Genomic DNA, 19,431 nt, shown 5'->3' on the forward strand with positions numbered 1-19,431 from the left:
CCGCGGTTGCCAACCCGCCTGCCAAGCGTGGCAACTAGCAAAACTCCCTTTATGGGGAGGGCTTATATTCAGCAGTGGACAGATTACGGATGAATTAATAATAAATGTAGGATAGATTAAGGAACCAAATGTATTTTGCTCTGCAAATTATAAACACGATTGCCCTGCCAAAATTTTAAGGATTCTGTTAGTAGTTTATTTATTTATTTATCTTATATGAAAAAAAATGCTTGTAATACGCTTTTTTTACACCTTAAAACACATATGATTTTTTTATACTACTATGGAAGCAGACAAGCATACGATCCGCCTGATGGTATAACAGTAACTTATTGACGCCTGTAACTTACTATGAGCAGTACCATGGACATAACAGAGTATACTGTTTCACCCATGATACCCCCCATGTGTTGCCATTCCTGAGGACTCAGGTGTTATTCCTCTGTACCCTGTAAATTCACTGCCATATCCCATCCTTTATACCGAAACACAGCCATGCAAACAACTGCTTCACGGTAGAAACATGAATGGGACAGAGGTGTCTAAGCAAACGACTTTTGTACAAAGTCTCCCTCTGGTGAGTGGAATATTAAGTTGAGCAAACCGTAAAGCATTAATAAAAACCGCATTTAAATCAGTTAAGCCATTTCTGAGATTAACGTGCACAAACGTACAGACAGACATACAGACAGACAAAAATTCTAAAAATCATTATTTTGGGTTCTATTGCGTTCATAAAGCCCCTACAATAGTTTTTCTTATATATCATCCATGTACAGACAGCGAGCAGTTACGATTTTATTATATGTATTGATTTATACATTTTAAGACTGTTATTTTCATAATACTGAGTTGAATGCATTTACAGAAGTCTTTGGTGTCAAAAGAAACCCGATATTCGATGTCACAAAGTGGCCAGATTTTAAGGGTTTCACGTTTCAAAGATAACTTGGTAATGTTTTTGTTTTATTTTTAGGGGCATTTATCAGTTGTTAGTATGGTGTTGAGGTAAATGGAAGCCTTATCTTCGTTTCGTTATTATTTTTACATTATATAATATAAATATAATTTTTTGTTGAAACAAATACAAGAGTAAAAATAATATGAAAAGTCTAAGCATGCTGAAGTGCCAATGGGCTCGTCACATAGCTCGAAACCGACAACTGATGGGAAGAAAGGTTCTTGAGTGGCGACCGCGTACGGGTAAACGCAGTGTAGGACGACCCCCCCTAGATGGAGTGACGACCTGAAATGCATTGCAGGGAATCAGTGGATGCAGGTGGCTAAGGACCGTTCTTTATGGCAGTCTATGGGGGAGGCTTATGTCCAGCAGTGGACCGATAATGGCTGGAATGATGATGATTAGTTGAAATACCATACTTGTAAAATTGAAATTTATAATATACTAGTTGATGCCCGCGACTTTGCCCCTGTAGTGTTTTTTATTCCTGTTTAGTATATATCGATGTATTATATGTACCTATGTGTTTATTATGTCAGGGAATACTGGACCAAAATTAACAAATGACGTGTCGTTCTCACTTTTTGCCTTAAGTCACAATGACTTTACTTAAAAGTAGGTTTTATACTAAGCTGTTTAAATTACTATAGTTTTTTAACTATTCCACGGGAACTCTTTAGTTTTCCGTGATTTACTTTTATTGCCCTATCTCAAACTTAGGTCTAACTACAGCCCGGAATCATGTCGTGGTCACGACAGTTTGATTCATTTTTTTATCGCGTTAAATCCCAATTGTTTGGGGGGAAAGGATTGTTAATAATGGGTAATATCAGTTCGACCTCCACGCGGTTCCCCCTGGAAACTATCGTGACTTGAATTCGTCACGATGGGCTAACTGACCTGCCTTTTCATCCTCACCTATCATCCCTCACTGGTGCAGCGCCAGCGTATACCGATAGCGCAGGCGCAGGCAGCGAGGTTACCATGCCATTTTCACCCATTAAAAAAAAACACAATTGTATATTTAAAATAAGATATGGTATGTTGGTTTTATTATCTCTCAGCAATCGCCACATCGACAGTTCGCGCCCATTAATATCTCAGTGCAATAATTCATGCGCCTGCGCACCGCGCAAACATCGCCTCCAATACGTTACCTCCATTTATGATCTGTACAAGTGGATGCAATTATAAATGTACATATTTTTTGTATTCGTACAATGTACAGTGCGTTACATAAATAGGTACCAACCAAAAATAGTATTTTGATTTGTTTGTTCAATAAATAAGATACTTTTAGTATATTGGAATAGAGGCGAATTTGGCTTTTCAACCGGCTTCAAAAAGAAGGAGGTTCGTAATTCGATTGTATTTTTTTTATGTTTGTTACTTCATAACTCAGTCAGGTGGAAACCGATTTGGAGAATTCTTTATTTATCTGAAATTAATTAATAAATAAATAAGTAAAAATTAATAAATTTATTTATTTACAATTTATTCCCATAGAATTTTATCAAAATCGACCTTTATTTAGGTTAAAATTGTAACCATTTTTCGCGTAATGTTTCTTTGAGGAAAATATTTCAGTTTCGTTTTTACAAACTAATGTATGAACATACGGGTTAAAATAATTTAACCCGTATACTATAATCTAGTGTTGATATTTAAACATTTAAACATTTACCTGCACGAAAATGAAAAACAAATAAAGATATCTGTCATGACAAATTTAATCTTCATGAAATTCTTTTGATTTTTTTTTAAATGTGTGATAATGGAATGGTAACCCCGCCCGCGCTATCGGTATACACCGGCGAAACACCAGCGAGGGATGATAGGTGACGATGAAAGCAAGTCAGTTAGCCCATCGTGACGAATTCCACTAGAATTAACCACGATAATTTCCAGGAGGAACCGTGTGGAGGTCGACCTGATAGGGTATATTGCTAGCAATGAGACGTGGTAGTCCGCATTACTAATTTCCTCCTACTTACCTACTAGTCATTGTTTTAGATATATCTCTAATCAAATGCCAGTTCTTCGAGTGTCTCGACGATCCTGGGCGTGATCCTGAGGAGGGGCCACTGTATTGCTAGCAATAGGTCAGTTTTTAGATGTATGTTCCAAATTGCGATGTACAATTGACAGAATTTGGGGAGAAAGGGATTGTTAGTAATGGGGGTCTTATTACTAACAATCCCTTTCCCCCAAATTCTGTCAATTGTATATTGCAATTTGGATGTAACATGACACAACCCAAATATCTTTTTACGTATACATATTACATCTGACCGTTTTTTTTACATGAAAAAAAAAAAGAAAAAAATATAGAAATTTCTTCCAGATAAGTTATTTAACGTCATTAAAATCACGCCTCTCCTAATGTATCTGGATAAAATGTTCAAATAACATCAGTGAGATATTAAAAAATTTCAAAGTGGGCAGAATTTTTCAATAACGCAACCAATGTTCATATTTTATTAAAATTTCTAAAACAATTCACAATTAATAAATATCAATTCAAACGAGTTGAGAACCTTCGAAGAAGTTATACCAGAGAGAAACTTTGTAATAAAGTCGTTTGCTTGGGCACCTCTGTCCCATTCGTGTTTCTATCGTGAAGCAGTTGTTTGCATGGCTGTGTTTCGGTTTGAAGGGTGGGATATGGCAGTGAATTTACAAGGTAGAGAGGAATAACACCCGAGTCTTCAGGAACGACAACGCATGATGGTATCATGGGTGAAACAATATACTCTGTTATGTCCATGGTACTGCTCATGTCTATAGGCAACGATTACCAATTTTCATCAAGTGGGCAGTCAGCTTGTTTGCCATTTTAAGTGGCATAAAAAAAAATAAAGATCGTTATGAAAAAATGCATCCGACTGTACAAGATAAATATCATTTATTGCATTTGTTTATATCTTCACTCTCCGTTTATGATAACAACTTTATTGCATTCCACCAGTGCCAATTAAAAGGAGATCAAGTTACTGGAGCGTTTAAGTTTAAAATCCAATGGAGGTGTATTTAAAATATCTTTATCCTTTATTGCTTGCTATTCCTTGTTCGCAAAACGATTTAGTGGCCACGCCCTTCGCTTTAAGCACTACCATAACATCCAGCCTGGTATGTATTTCTTGTGACTTTATATAACTCGCCTATAATTTTTTTTTTTTTTTTTTTTTTGATGGGTGCAAATGGTATGTTAACACCGCCTGCGCTAACGGGATACGCTGGCGAGCACCAGTGAAGGGTGATAGATGAGAATGAAAACAGGCCAGTTAGCCCATCATGATGAATTCATCAGGAATTAACCATGATAGTTTCCAGGGAGAACCGCGAAGAAGTCGACCTAGTTGAGTATATTGCTAGCAATGGGATTCTCAGCCTCCATTACTAACAATCCCTTTCCCCCCACTCGCCTATAATTGGGCATTTCATTTAGATGCTGTTCTAGTCGGCTGGCTCACATCTGAGTGAATTGTTTTAATTAAATGTTTACTTAATTTGCTTTTCTTTTTTAATAGCATAGTTTGTAAGGAAATTGTTACTAACAAAATGGACCAAATTGTAGTCTGAATAATAAAGTATATTATTATACATTTCATATTATATTAACGACCCGCCCTGGCAGCGCACCTCTTCAATTATACATTTATATATATATATATATATATATATATACGAGTACATATATCCCTCTTAAAACAACACTAAAAGTCAAACTGCGGTTGCCAATCCACTAGTCAAGCGTGGCAACTACTGGCAACCCCCCCTCCCCCCTTATGGGGAAGGTTACATTCAGCAGTCTGCTGGTCAGTTAACGGCTGACACAAGAAGGTATTAAATAAAGGATATCTCTTATTATTTCCTCCTTTATTTGGATGATCATCAATTCATTCTTCCTCTGAATCCTCTTCAAGTGTTGAAGAGGACTCGTCCGAGCTGCTGGAGGATTCAGTCGCGTTGTACCCCCAGACTTCCACTTGAAACTTGTATAGAAATTTGAATGTAACAGTGGGTATTCGTACCTGGAAGACGTTATATTAATATACATAATAAAAATAAGCATACGACCCGCCTGCTGATAATATTATCACCGCTAAGCATGTAATACTAAATATCGTCATAGTCGTAGAATACTGACGGATCTTTATATGTAATCTTTGTCAGATCTGTCAGTATTCTACGACTATGACGATATGTTCCTTTAATATTTTTTAAGATTTTATTTATATATATTTGTTACAAGTTATAATAATAGTTTGCAAACAGAAATGAGCATGGCATTAAAAAGTAGACAATACAAAAATTTATCAATACGCAGCTTGCCAATCTTACATTGTAAATATCATTTAGCAGTATAAAGTACCTCTGTCCCATTCATGTTTCAACCGTGAAGCAGTTGTGTTTGCATAGCTGTGTTTCGGTTTGAAGGGTGGGATATGGCGTGAATTTACTGGGTATAGAGGAATAACACCTGAGTCCTCCGGAATGGCAACGCATGGGGGGTATATCATGGGCGAAACAGTATACTCTGTTATGTCCATGGTACTGCTCATGTCTATAAGAGACGGTTACCATTTTCTATCAGGTGGGCCGTCAGCTTGTTTTGCCATTCTAAGTTGTATAAAAAAAAAGTAAGAAGTAAATGTTATAACGCTTTTATAGATTACATTACTACATTACATTACTGTTACAAAATTTTGTTCTAATATGTACGAGTACAATATACTTTATTTGCGTGATTGAATCCGAAATAAAGATATCCAAGCCAATATAGATGCCAATAGCAAATGGGCAGGCAATGAGCAGGTCACATAACTCGAAGAAATGACAACCTATGAAGAAGAAAAGTTCTTGAGTGGCGACCTCGTACGAGCAAATACGTAGGACGACCGCCCATTCGATAGAGTGACGACCTTAAATGCATTGCAGGAAGTCAGTGGATGCAGGTGGCTCAGGGTCGTTCTTTATGGCCGTCTATGGGGGAGATCTATGATCAACAGTGGAGCTGAGATGACGATGATGGTACTTATGCGTGATCACATCTACAAATCAAGATACCTTAACAACTGGTGTATTCAACTCCCATACTTTTGGTTGGCCCAGTTGGTATGGCATACCCACTTTTACGCAAATAATAAGACTCTCGTGAGTTGAGGCCACCTGGAACAATGGTTTTTTTTTTATTGTAGACCTAAATATAATATACAAGTGTATGTATGTATGTATATGTATGTCTATACATTTATATATGTATGTGTATGTATATATATGTATATGACTATGCTGTCATAGATATTTATTTTTACAGATCTATTTTTTTTAACACGCCACTAACCTATTTATGCTTTAATTATTTCTACCCAAAGGTTGTCTGGAAGAGATTGCTTAGCAATAAGACCGCCTTTTGTACTACTCTATACGTATTGAAAATTGTTCAACAAATTCTGTTATGTTGGTGCAATAAAGTGTTAAATAAGTAATTAAATAAAATAAAAATAAATAGATGATTTATTATTTTGTTACTAAACAAAATAATAAAATAGTGTGCCCACAAAAAAAGACTTCGATTTTAAAAAAATCCTATGCGACCAATTTATAAGTATATCCTTTTAAATTAAAAAACAATTTACCAAATCGGTTTAGAACTGACGGAGTTATTGGGTAACAAACATAAAAATAGAAACCGAATTGAGAGCCTTGTTTTTATGGCAAGTAAGCTGACGATCAACCTGATGGAAAGTGCTAACCGTCACCTATAGAAATGAACGGTACCATCGACATCATAGAATATACAAAATTTTTTTTTACAACACAGGGGGCAAACGAGCATGTGGCTCACCTGATGGTAAGTGACTACCGCCGCCCATGATCACCCACAACACTAACGGCATTACAGGTGTGCTGCCGGCCTTTTAAAAAGGAATATGCTCTTTTCTTGAAGGTTATGAGTCTACATCGTAGAATCTTACCTATGGTTCCTCTCGTGCTAATTTAAAGTAATTCTGTTTATATAATTCAGTTATAAATTAACCTATTTAATAATCAAATTATTGAATCTTACTAATATAAAAAAAAAATTGTAACAAAACGTCGTCTGTACATAGGAGATATTAAAAAAAAATATGATACAATATTAGCGTCAGGGGTGTACTTCTCTAGAAATCTGTCCGATTCTAGAATAAGGGCATACGGGTATGCGACTCCGGCCTTCCGAGCCTCTGCAGTGTCCCAGTCTTTTCCGCAACTGCAGTGCCCCCCTCCCCTTTCCATTCCCACATAAATGTCTTATTCCCCTCATTCACCAATTTCCTTTACGCTTTTCCAACGTTCCCTTCCTTTTTTCCTCAATCCTTTCCTCTATACCGTAGGTGGCGGAAATCACCAACAAATGCATTCCCAAAGAGGGTTGACGTCAGGCACGTGGCCGATCGTAAAACTATAAGCCAAATCTTTTTGTAATATGGATAAAATCATATTACGCCGACCCCAAATGATTGATATAAAGGTAGGAAAATAGTCTAATAAAGTAGTCTAATTACGTGTTTATAATTGCTTTATTTTTCCTCTATTCAATAACGCACCGCCTACTTATTTCTCTGTTCGCCCAATAGTCGACTGATAGAGAACACCGTCCGGTATTAAGTCCGTCAAATGTACATAGAATTTTACTGTGCATCAAAATTTAAATAAATAAATACGAGGCATTTTAATAAGAACAATAAAAAACAAAACAATAGTTTTTGGAAAAATTTCCTGACTAATATTTAAATGTTTGTTCTGGTATCACGCAAAACCTACTAAACCAAATTGGATGCGGTTACCACAAATATGTTCTTGAAGATCTAACTTAAAAACGGCTGTATGTTTTTTCTTATGTTCTTCCAGGGAGTATCCCCTGGAAACCATTGTGACTAATATTTATTGCATTCTTCACAATAGGTCAGTAGACCTGCTGTCATGCTCTCCTATCATCCCTCACTGGTGCCCCACCAGTGTATACCGATAGCGCAGGCAGAGTTACCATTTTATGATCATCCATTAAAAAAAAAACACCATTTACCTCCTATACACGTTATTTTACTCTGTATGAACCATTATTTGTTAGTGTAACAATATTTGCTAAATAAACTATTATTTATTAATTTATTTATAAAGAGTTTTTTTAATAATTAATAATTTATAAACTGACCTCTAGATAGTAACTGAGATAAGTCAATGTCGTAGGTTTCACTTGGAAAACCTCGTGGTAGAATTTGAACATGTCCTCTGCTGCTTCCCCTCTGTCGAAGCACCTTCGGCCACCCATCCACCAGTGGCCGTTCCACTCGTGGCCAATCAGATCGTAGAAGGAAGCTCGAGGCATCACGAAGCCTTAAAGAAATCGACGCAACATAAATAAAATTGTGTTCCCCAAAATAAACCGTTCATTTGTGACAAACCAACTATTTTATGCCTAAATGATCGCGTACAACGCGGTTTCAGAGATGTTTTCTCCCACGAACACACAGGTTATGGAATGAGCTCCCTGCCGAGGTTTTCCCAAGATACTACAGCATGGGGTCCTTCAAAAGGGGGTAAAGAGGTTTCTTCAAGGTCGGCAACGCGTACGTACTACCTCTGGTATTGCAGGCGTTCATAGGCTACGGTAACAGCTTACCATCAGGTGTGCCGTACGCTTGTTTGCCACCTCAGTGGTATAAAAAAAGAATTTGATTAAAAAACTAATCCACAGCAATTTTATTAAAATTTTGATGGGATTAATTTGTGAATATGTATATTCTTACAGATTACAGAACCTTCCCGAATTGGTTTTCAATCCACAGAATTGTGAGGTAACAAACAAAAATAGTATACAATCGAACCTCCTTATTTTTGAAGTCGGTCAAAAATTACAAGTGAATATGCATCATCGTATCAGCCTTCAACTGTCTACTGCTAAATATTGACTTTCCCTTTGGGAGTTTGCCAGTAATATTAGGCTATAAGAGGGACGCTGCTGCCCATCCATCGCCCCCTTTTACGACACCTACGGTAAAAGAAGGGGTGACCTATTCTATACCGGGACAACACGGCCATACTTTACAAAAAAAAAGGAGAACAGTGATTTCAATTATTTAAAAACACATTATTTATTTATTTATTTATTTATATAATACACATTTTATGGGCAACTCTTTCTCAATACAAGAGAGCCCTTCAATTACCTCTTTCAAGAAAATGTTGAAGTTACATTTTCTTTCGTTTGAGTCATAATCTTAATTTATTTATTTTTATAATTGAACTGTCAAACCTTAAAATCATTTATTTAAATTTCTATTGTAGATAGTATATTCATTTATTTTAACATCTATTGTATAAGTAGGTAGGTATATATTTATTTATAGTATATGTATTTATGTAATATTTTATTATGTATCTTAATATTTTATTTAACTATATATTTGTTTATGTCTGCCCGCTAACAACATGTTTTCTAACTGCATTGGGTTGACTGGAAGAGATCTCTGTCAGAGATAAGTCCACCCTTGCTCACAATATTTATAAATGCATTAACAATGTAATTTACAAGTGCAATAAAGAATATATATATTTACCAACTAAAACTTTGTCAAAAAGAAATCAACTACCAGATACCTGAATATGTAATTATTCAGTATATGGAAGAATTTTATATTGTAATGTAAAATTATAGTAAACAGTAAAGCCTACGGGCACCGTTTGGGAATAGATGCAACCGTATAATAAATCCATTATTTAAATTTACCAGAGAGAGACTTTGTACAAAAGTATAAGTCGCTTGAGTACTTCTGTACTCATTCGTGTTTTTGCCGTGAAGCAGTTGTGTTTACATGGCTGTGTTTCAAATTAAAGGAAGGGATTTGGCAATGTAATTACAGTGTACAGAAACATAACATCTTAGTCCTCAGGAATGACAACGTATGGGGGGGTATCATGGGTGACACAAAGTACTCTGGGTTAAACCCATGGTACTGTTCATACCTATAGGCGACGGTCACCACTTCACATCAAGTGGACTGTCAGCTTGTTTCCTATTCTTATAGCATAAAAAAGGTTGCTTACCAAACGGATCATCTTTAGCGAATGCTCCCACTGCCTTCCCAGTGATGGCAGCAGTAATCCAAGGTACGTACGGATAGAGAACAATGTGACGGGGCGGAGGCGGTGGCCGCCGAGTGCGGAGCGGATCAGGGCATGGTGATCCACCTGCACCGATAGGTTTCAACGAGGGTAACATTAAGCGGCTTAAAAGAACTATTAGTAATGAGAAGGTATTTTAATGTATGAAAAACGCATGGTAACTCCGCCTGCGCCATCAGTATACACGGTGAGGCACTAATCAGAAATGATAGATGAGAATGAAAGGAGGTCAGTCGGTAGCAAATTTGACAAGAATTAACCACGAATTAGTAGGTTAGTTAGGCTCAGTTAATACAGTAGAAAACTAGGAGGACTAGGAGGTACTCTGACTCTCGACACACTGACCCAAGACACTCAACACTGACACTCGACATTTGTCAACCGACATCCGACACTCGACACTTGGACGCCGAGCAATCTGAAACTGGACACTCGGACACTGGACACTGACCTTGGACACTCCGACACTCGATACTATGTCTCTCAACATACTGACACTGAACACTCCGACACTCAAAACTCTGAATCTCGACCCTGTGACACTGGACACTCAGACACTGGACACTGTCTCTCGACACTCTGACACTGAACACTCGGACCCTGGACACTCCGGCACTCGAAACTCTGTCACTCGACACTTTGACACTGGGCACTCGGGCACTGGACACTCCGACACTGAAACTCTGACACTGGACACTCGAGCCCTGGACACTCCGACTCACGAAACTTTGACTTTCGGCGCTCTGACACTGGACACTCGGACACTGGACACTCCGACACTGGACACTCCGACACTGGACACTCCGACACTGGACACTCCGACACTGGACACTCCGACACTGGACACTCTGACACTCAAAACTCTGAATCTCGACACTCTGACACTGGACACTGGACACTCGGACTCTGGACACTCCGACACTGGACACTTTGACACTCGAAACTCTGAATATTGACACTCTGACACTGGACACACTGACACTCGTAACTCTGAATCTCGACACTGGACACTAGGACACTAGACACTCTGACACTGGACACTCCGACACTGGACACTCCGACACTGGACACTCCGACACTGGACACTCCGACACTGGACACTCCGACACTGGACACTCCGACACTGGACACTCTGACACTGGACACTCTGACACTGGACACTCCGACACTGGACACTCCGACACACGAAACTCTGACTCTCGACACTCTGACACTGGACACTTGGACACTGGACACTGGACACTCCGACACTCGAAACTCTGAGTATCGATACTAACATTGGACACTCGAATACTGGACACTCGAGCCCTGGACACCCCGACACTCGAAACTCTGAATCTTGACGCTCTGACACTGGACACTCTGACACTAGACACTCGAGCCCTGGACACTCCGACATTCGAAACTCTGACTCTCGACGCTCTGACACTGGACACTCGGGCACTAGGCACTCTGATTCTCGATACTCTGACACTGGACAATCTGACACTGGACATTCTGCCTCTCGACACTCCGACACTGGACACTCCGACACTGGACACTCCGACACTTGAAACTCTGACTCTCGACACTCTGATACTGGACACTCGGACAGTGGACACTCCGACACTATACACTCTGATACTAGACACTCCGACACTGGGCACTCCGACACTCGAATCTCTGTATCTTGACACTTTGACACTCGAAACTCTGACTCCCGGTGACGCTCTGACACTGGACACTCAAACACTAAAATCTCTGACACGCGACACTCAACACTATGACACATTCGACATCCGACACTCGACACTCCAACAGGAACACTCGACACTCGGACACGCCACACCTGGATACTCCACACCGAAACACGAGACTGGGACACTCAGATGCTCGAATACCAGAACCTCTTACACTGGACACTCGTATTGTCCAATCTTAAAAATTAATGTACATACCTTGTGAGATTGTTACAATGGACCAGTGGCCGGTATGCTCGTGCACCAAGCTAGGAGCCCCCGAGTGAAAGCCGCACCCCGTGGAACATGCGATGCGATTCTTGCCTAAGTTTGATGTGTTCTATCGATCATTAAATGCTATATTAGTATCATACCTATATCTGGAAAAATATAATTATTTATTTATATGTTTTATTTTTATTTAATATTGCAAGGAGTCAATGGTTGCAGGTGACACAAGAACGTCCCTTATGGCAGTCTAAAATGACGATGATGCTTTATTTTGTTATATTATGAAATCTAAATATATATATATATATATATATATATATATATATATATATATATATATATATATATATATATATATATATATATATATATATATATTATGTGATTTTTGTCTGTAATGGATAAACTCAAACATACTTGATCGATTTTAAAAATAATTTATTTTTAAAAAGCTATTTCATCAGTGAATAACATGGGCATTTTATTTTTAGAATGAAATGTGCAAACCGGGACGGATGGCTGGATATTTGTAGAATTATACTCATATATATTGTAAGTGTAAGAGTGTACACACACATACAATAAACGCAGTGTAGGGCGACCTCCATCTAGATGGAGCGACTAACTCAAACGCACTGCAGCGAATTAGTGTATGCAGATGGCTCAGCCACCATTCACCAACTCAGTCACCATTCCTTATAGCAGTCTATGTTCAGCAGTGAAGGCAGATAATGGCTGAGATCATGATGAAATGTAATAAACTATGTTTTTTTAGAACCGAAATATGATAAAATAAAAAACTCTATAACTCACAATTTTCTTTTTGTCTATAAAACGATATTAGCCAATATATCTAACTCTGGTGTAATACTGTTCATATTTTATAATTAATTTTAATTATAAAGGTATAATAATTTACAAAAATATAGTATTAAATAACTTTAATTTAAGTTTAGCTTATTTAGTCAGCTGTTTATTTTGAAAGAAAGTCGCTTATCAACAAAAAGAAATAAATAAGGCATTATAACTGTGTAAGTCTCACCACTGGATTGTCGTATAAATAGCAAAGTTCCCTGGGCAACAAACTAATTTTCACTACATCTTTTTCTTCTTCGACAAAATCTCTTGGTACGTCTGAAACAATCAAATTTTACTCTTTTTTTTTATATTAATGTGTATGTTTGACTATAAGGTATTTATCTGTATGCTTATGTTTATAAAGTTATTGCCTAAAATAAAGAAATTAATATACAAAAATAACCTTAAATTTCCTTTATCTGTATCTTTCCTTTAACAAAATTAGCCTATGGTACAATATAGCTATGACCCCACACTAGGCAAAGCCTGTCTCGTGGAAGTCAAAGCAAGTAATTTTACAGTTATGGTGCGTCAGTTTATTGGAAATAAAATGGAAACGTAACTTACCACTGCTAAAATCAATGTGAAACAGTTTCTCCTTGGTCTGCCTGCCATTTTTTCCTATTAAAAAGTTTTTAAACGGTAAACACGCTGGCAATACGTATTCTGAAACAATAGATGACAAAGTTTGTGATCCTTATATAATTTATATATTTATTTCTTATTGCAATCCATAATGGGACTGGTAGATATCAAAACAACTTCAATTATGGACCCTGTTGGGTACAACAAGTAAGAAAGAGATGGACAACTTTTTTCTTAAAGATTTTATTTCAGATCGCGTTACTGACTGCTACATGTGTAAGGCTTTTTAAAGCAACCGAACGGATTTTCCTATTCATCTCAATTGCGACTAATAGAGAGTAAGCACAAGCAACCCTTAGCACAGCGTTTCCATTCGAATACATTTTAATTCATAAAAAAAATTATGCAATTTATCACTAAACAATCCATTATAATATTTAAGGTAATAGCGGCCATTTGACGCATGTATTATATTTTCGTTCATTTATTAGTGTATTTTAAAACAATCCTCATTTTAAAAATTTGTCCATCCATCAGCTTATTGTCATTCAATTTCACTTTAAACAACATACATACATACATGTCTGTCACGCCTGTCTCCCATTAGAGTAGGCAGAAACAATGGAAACAAATGTGTAAACTTTAAACAAATGTAAGTCATATGAAAAAACTTACTGGATTTTATAGGAGTGATCATTTTCAATATAGAAATACTCTCCTTCTGCCCAAAATGCTTGTACTCCGGATGTAGAAGGACATCTGATATCGGCATTAAAAGGATCGCAGGGTCGCACTCAGCACCTCTGGCTAGATCCTCTACAGACACCCCACATTCTTCCTCATCCCGTTCATAATCCCCAAACACTATGTTCCCTCTGAAAGACGGTGAAATAGTGTAAATCTAGATAATAGAAGTAGTCATAGATAAAAACTACATGTTCCTCAACAAAGCTTAGCACTGTTTTCAAAAAGTGTGTACCGCATGACTGTAATAATTTTTTTTATACAACTTAAAATGGCAAACAAACTGACGGTCCACCTGATGGAAAGTGGTAACCGTCGCCTATAGACATGAGCAGTACCATGGACATTACAAAATATACTGTTTCGCCCATGATACCCCCCATGCGTTGCCATTCCTGAGGACTCAGGTGTTATTCCTCTGTACCCTGTAAATTCACGCCATATCCCACCCTTCAAACCGAAACACAGTCATGCAAACACATCTGCTTCACGGTTGAAACACGAATGGGGCAGAGGCACCCAAGCAAACGACTTTTGTACAAAGTCTCCCTCTGGTGATATGTGGCCGGTACTCCACAAGTTTCTTAAAAGAGTACTAAGCCATTTTTGTATTTGTAATCTCCGCTTACAGGGCATATCCGTCAGGTATTTGAGCGGCGTCCATGGCAGTGGACAGTGCGAACTGCCGGCTAATGAGAACAACTCTCGGCACCCTGAAGTAGTGAGGTGTACCATTCTTCACTGTAATGTAATTAATACTGGAGTATATTATGTTAACGGACTGGCCACTAATAAAATTATAAGTACTGGCCGGTAACATGCTATTCCATTTAGTCTTTAAATAATTAAATTAAAAAAGAAATGTTTTCATAAAGAATTCTGGCACTTAGTAGTTACATCTCTTATGAAGATTAATATGAAATACATACGAAATAATTTATCTTATAACTTCTGCATCTTTTTAATGCGTAAACACTAATTTTATTTATTAAATGATACGTCTAGATACTTTTTATGCGTAAGTATATAGAATACTGATAAAAAAACGAGGCAACTAATTTGACAATTAGCTGGCAAAAAGTTGACCCGTTTTTGAGGCTTTATTCTTTATCTATATAATCTAAGGGTTGAGCCAAATTTTTGGTCGTATAAATTTTTAAGTTCCATCAAAAGAAACTAAATCAACGTATATTATGTCCCTCACCGTGTATGTACTGCAGCGCTCCCAACCAAGTAAACTGTAAGTCTACCAGTGGCCCCTCCTCAGGATCACGCCCAGGATCGTCGAGACACTCGAAGAACTGGCATTTGATTAGAGATATATCTAAAACAATAACTAGTAGGTAAGTAGGGAGGAGGAGATTGTTAGTAATACGGACTACCACGTCTCATTGCTAGCAATATACCCCGTCAGGTCGACCTCCACGTGGTCACTCTGGAAACCATCGTGCTGAATTCCAGGTGTATTCATCAACGATGCGCTAACTGACCTGCCTTTTCATTCTCACTTATCACTCACTGGTGCCCCACCAGCGTAGCCTTTAGCGCAGACGGGATTTTTTTTTAATGGGCGATCACTCACTAAAAAAAATAGCAGTACGAAGCGTACAAATGGTAGCGAAACTTAACGAAGTAATTCTAATCAACTAAACAGTATTTTTTTTTTTTTTATTATATGTATAATACGCGATGTCTTACTTATAGATGAGTATTAATTATTTTATTCTTTAATCGACTAACCAGCGATATAGACTTACGCAAAATAAAACCAGATGTTGTTATGTTTAATAAAACATACTAAATTAAATTACATTAAACTTAGAATGGCAAACAAGCTGACGGCCCACCTGATGGAAAGTGATAACCGTCGCCTATAGACATGAGCAGTACCATGAACATAACAGAGTATACTGTTTCGCCCATGATACCCCCCATGCGTTGCCATTTCTGAGGACTCAGGTGTAATTCCTCTGTACCCAGTAAATTCACGCCATATCCGACCCTTCAAACCGAAACACAGCCATGTAAACACAACTGCTTCACGGTAGAAATACGAATGGGACAGAGGTACCCAAGCAATCGACTTTTGTACAAAGTCTCCCTCTGGTAAATTCTCTTCTTCTCAGCAGATAACAACATTACGAACAGTAGTAGATTTAAAAAAAATACGATTTAAAAGAGGTTGTAAACAAATCTATTGTAATAAAGATTATTTCTATTCTATTCTATTCTAAAAACAATTGTTTTCTGTGAAATAAACTTTCAATTATACTTACAAACAATAATCACAAGAAATGTTACAATATGAAAAAATCGACTCCACATTTGTACAGTTTTACACAACGCGTAACAAACTAACAGAAATACTGTTTGCTTGTATTGTTGATGTTTAGAAATACCATACATCTTTGATCTTTAGAAATACATATTTACTAACAAGAGATACGAGGCAAAAGGTATACAAACATTAAAATAAAAAATCCGATCGAGGAATGATAACTACAAAATTTTTGAAGATTTTCTGGACGAAATGTTAAATCAATAAAATATGGTTACGTTGCCAGATCTAGATCGATTTTGATGATTGTTTTTTCCATCGATAGGGTTTACTCTCCTATTAGTCTCGTATTAATTTTGTAATGCACATGCCATTTTTTACAATACAGAAATCTGGTTGTTACGAAACCTTTTTTCAAATTTATATTATTCTAAAAAATAGCGAGAGAATACAATGTAATAATAACCATTAAAAAAATCTGTCAAAATTTAGCCAAAGTGCTGTTTAGTTGACTTTAACTGTTTTTCTACATAATCTTTACCATCTACTTCCACCAGAAGGAGACTTTGTACAAAAGTCGTTTGCTTGGGCACCTCTGTCCCATTCGTGTTTCTACCGTGAAGCAGTTGTGTTTGCATGGCTGTGTTTCGATTTGAAAGGTGGAGTATGTCAGTAAATTTACAGGGTATAGAGAAATAACACCTGAATCCTCAGGAATGGCAACGCATGGGAGGTATCACGGGCAAAACAGTAAACTTTGTTATGTCCATGATACTGTTCATGTCTATAGGTGACGGTTACCACTCCAGCTACCAGTTCCATCAGGTGGGCTGTCAGCTTGTTTGCCATTCTAAGTCACATAAAAAAATCCAAGTACAAGTTTTTCTTACAATTTTGAATGATAAATAATTATGAGTAATTTCTTTATAACTTCTATATTTATTTTGTCTTAAAAATTCTGCACATTAAACATAAAAAAATCATTTTATTTATAAAATTTTACGAAACGAGTCAGCTAATTTGACAATTAGCTAACGAAAAGTTGATCCATTTTTGAGGCTCGATGCTCTATCCTAATTATATCCTAATTTAACATAAAGGATAACTTATTACAAAGCCGCATACGATTCGAAATTTAAAATTCAAATACTAAATGTATTTAAATTTTAAATTTCGAATATATTTAAATCAAATTTTTCGAAGAAACATCTTACCGATCATCGATGCCTTTTACTTATTTTAAGAGATTGAAATTGCTGTTTTTTTTTTTTGCGGAGTAAACTCTGCTTATTTGTATTCCGTGGCAGTGTGTCGGCATACCGTGATCACACGTCGATTATAACTGTGCGCAGGCGCGGTGCACGCATCCGAATGCAATAAAATCGCTGACATTGGCGCCGTCACTTCAGATCTGCATTGCGACCTGGACTTATGACAAGCGAGAATAAGTTGGATTGGAGGCGATGTCTCAGTTAACTTCGCATTTTAAACCAACTTCAAAAAAGAGTAATGAAAAAAGATCTGCCTGTTAGGTGCATTTTTAACCGACTTCAAAATGGAGATTCTCAATTCGGTTGTATATTTATTTTAATGTTTATAACTTTATAACTCCATCAGTTGTGAACCGATTTGGAAATTTTTTTTATTCTCTGAAAGGAATTACAGATTAGATTCATAGGAATTTTATTAAAATCGGTTGAGTGGTTTAGTTCCTTTATTCTTTATTGTACACAAAATACAATGTTAACCACAATTCATTTGAAACATAATGTACAAAGGCGAGCTTATCTCTAATAAGAGATTTCTTCCAGCAAACCTTTTCATGTAAATTGTAAGTTAGTTTGTAAATTAAAACAATTGGTTTGGTCACAATTAAATGTGGTGGTTTCGTGAGATTTTTTTTATACAACTTAGAATGGCAAACAAGCTGACGGCCCACCTAATGGAAAGTGGTAACCGTCGCCTATAAACATGAGCAGTACCATTGACGCAACAGAGTACACTGTTTCGCCCATGATACCCCCTATGCGTTGCCATTCCTGAGGACCCATATGTTATTCCTCTGTACCCTGTAAATTAACGCCACCACCATTGTATACCACCCTTCAAACTGAAACACAGCTATGCAAACACAACTGCTTCACGGTAGAAACACGAATGGGACAGAGGTACCCAAGCAATCGACTTTTGTACAAAGTCTCCCTCTGGTTTACATACATTTAAATACAATGTTTTAATTATTTTTACTAAATTTGTTCAATCAATCAACATATTTTATTTTATACGTCGATTCCTTTAAAATTACCGATCTGATATTCATAAAATGTTTATTAGAATGTTATTTAATATTATTATTATTATTATATATAATTTTTTTTTTATAAATCGTCTAAAGAGATTAAGTGACACGATGAGAGAAGAATGTGATAATGATGACAAAAAATACGAAATTATTTTTAAATATTACAATAAATTCATATTTTATTACTGAATTTAAACTTCGAATTTTTCGAAGTTTCTTCTTCAAATTTTAAACTTCGAATAATGAACTTCGAAAGTGTCTATTTTTTTTTAATAGGCATATTCTATCATTCAAACTTCGTTGTGGCAATTAATAAATAATAATCCAAAAAGGTGCGACCATTCTAAAGTGTTGAGATTAGAGAAATATATTTTTTAAATTTTGAAATAGGAACTCCAATCCAGAATCTTCCTATTTCACAACTAAGAATTCAACATTCAAACGCATGCATGCAACAATTCATTACGACGATTTCGTATGCAAGCGCTATGTGCCGATATGGTGCATTCAAATTGCCGGCAAATTGTCCACATCCTGAGTGCAATGGTGTCACGTAATAGCATGGTAAGAAGTGTCAATTTGA

General features: G+C 36.8%; 1 protein-coding gene across 1 annotated transcript; it reads right to left on the reverse strand.

Annotated features, from left to right (window-relative positions):
• Positions 1-4,860: 4,860 nt before the first annotated feature.
• On the reverse strand, positions 4,861-14,375 carry LOC128202288 (uncharacterized). The gene is made up of 8 exons (XM_052902051.1): positions 14,200-14,375; positions 13,507-13,605; positions 13,124-13,215; positions 12,070-12,190; positions 10,055-10,198; positions 8,163-8,344; positions 6,032-6,133; positions 4,861-4,995 (listed from the first exon to the last, which is right to left on the reverse strand). Exons 1-8 carry the CDS (start codon positions 14,294-14,296, stop codon positions 4,861-4,863), a joined length of 972 nt encoding a protein of 323 aa, XP_052758011.1. The 5' UTR covers positions 14,297-14,375.
• Positions 14,376-19,431: the final 5,056 nt, after the last annotated feature.

This window comes from Galleria mellonella, unplaced genomic scaffold (genome assembly GCF_026898425.1).
Source record: "Galleria mellonella isolate WM207_F2 unplaced genomic scaffold, CSIRO_AGI_GalMel_v1 utg87, whole genome shotgun sequence".
Classification (NCBI taxonomy): Eukaryota; Metazoa; Arthropoda; class Insecta; order Lepidoptera; family Pyralidae; genus Galleria; species Galleria mellonella.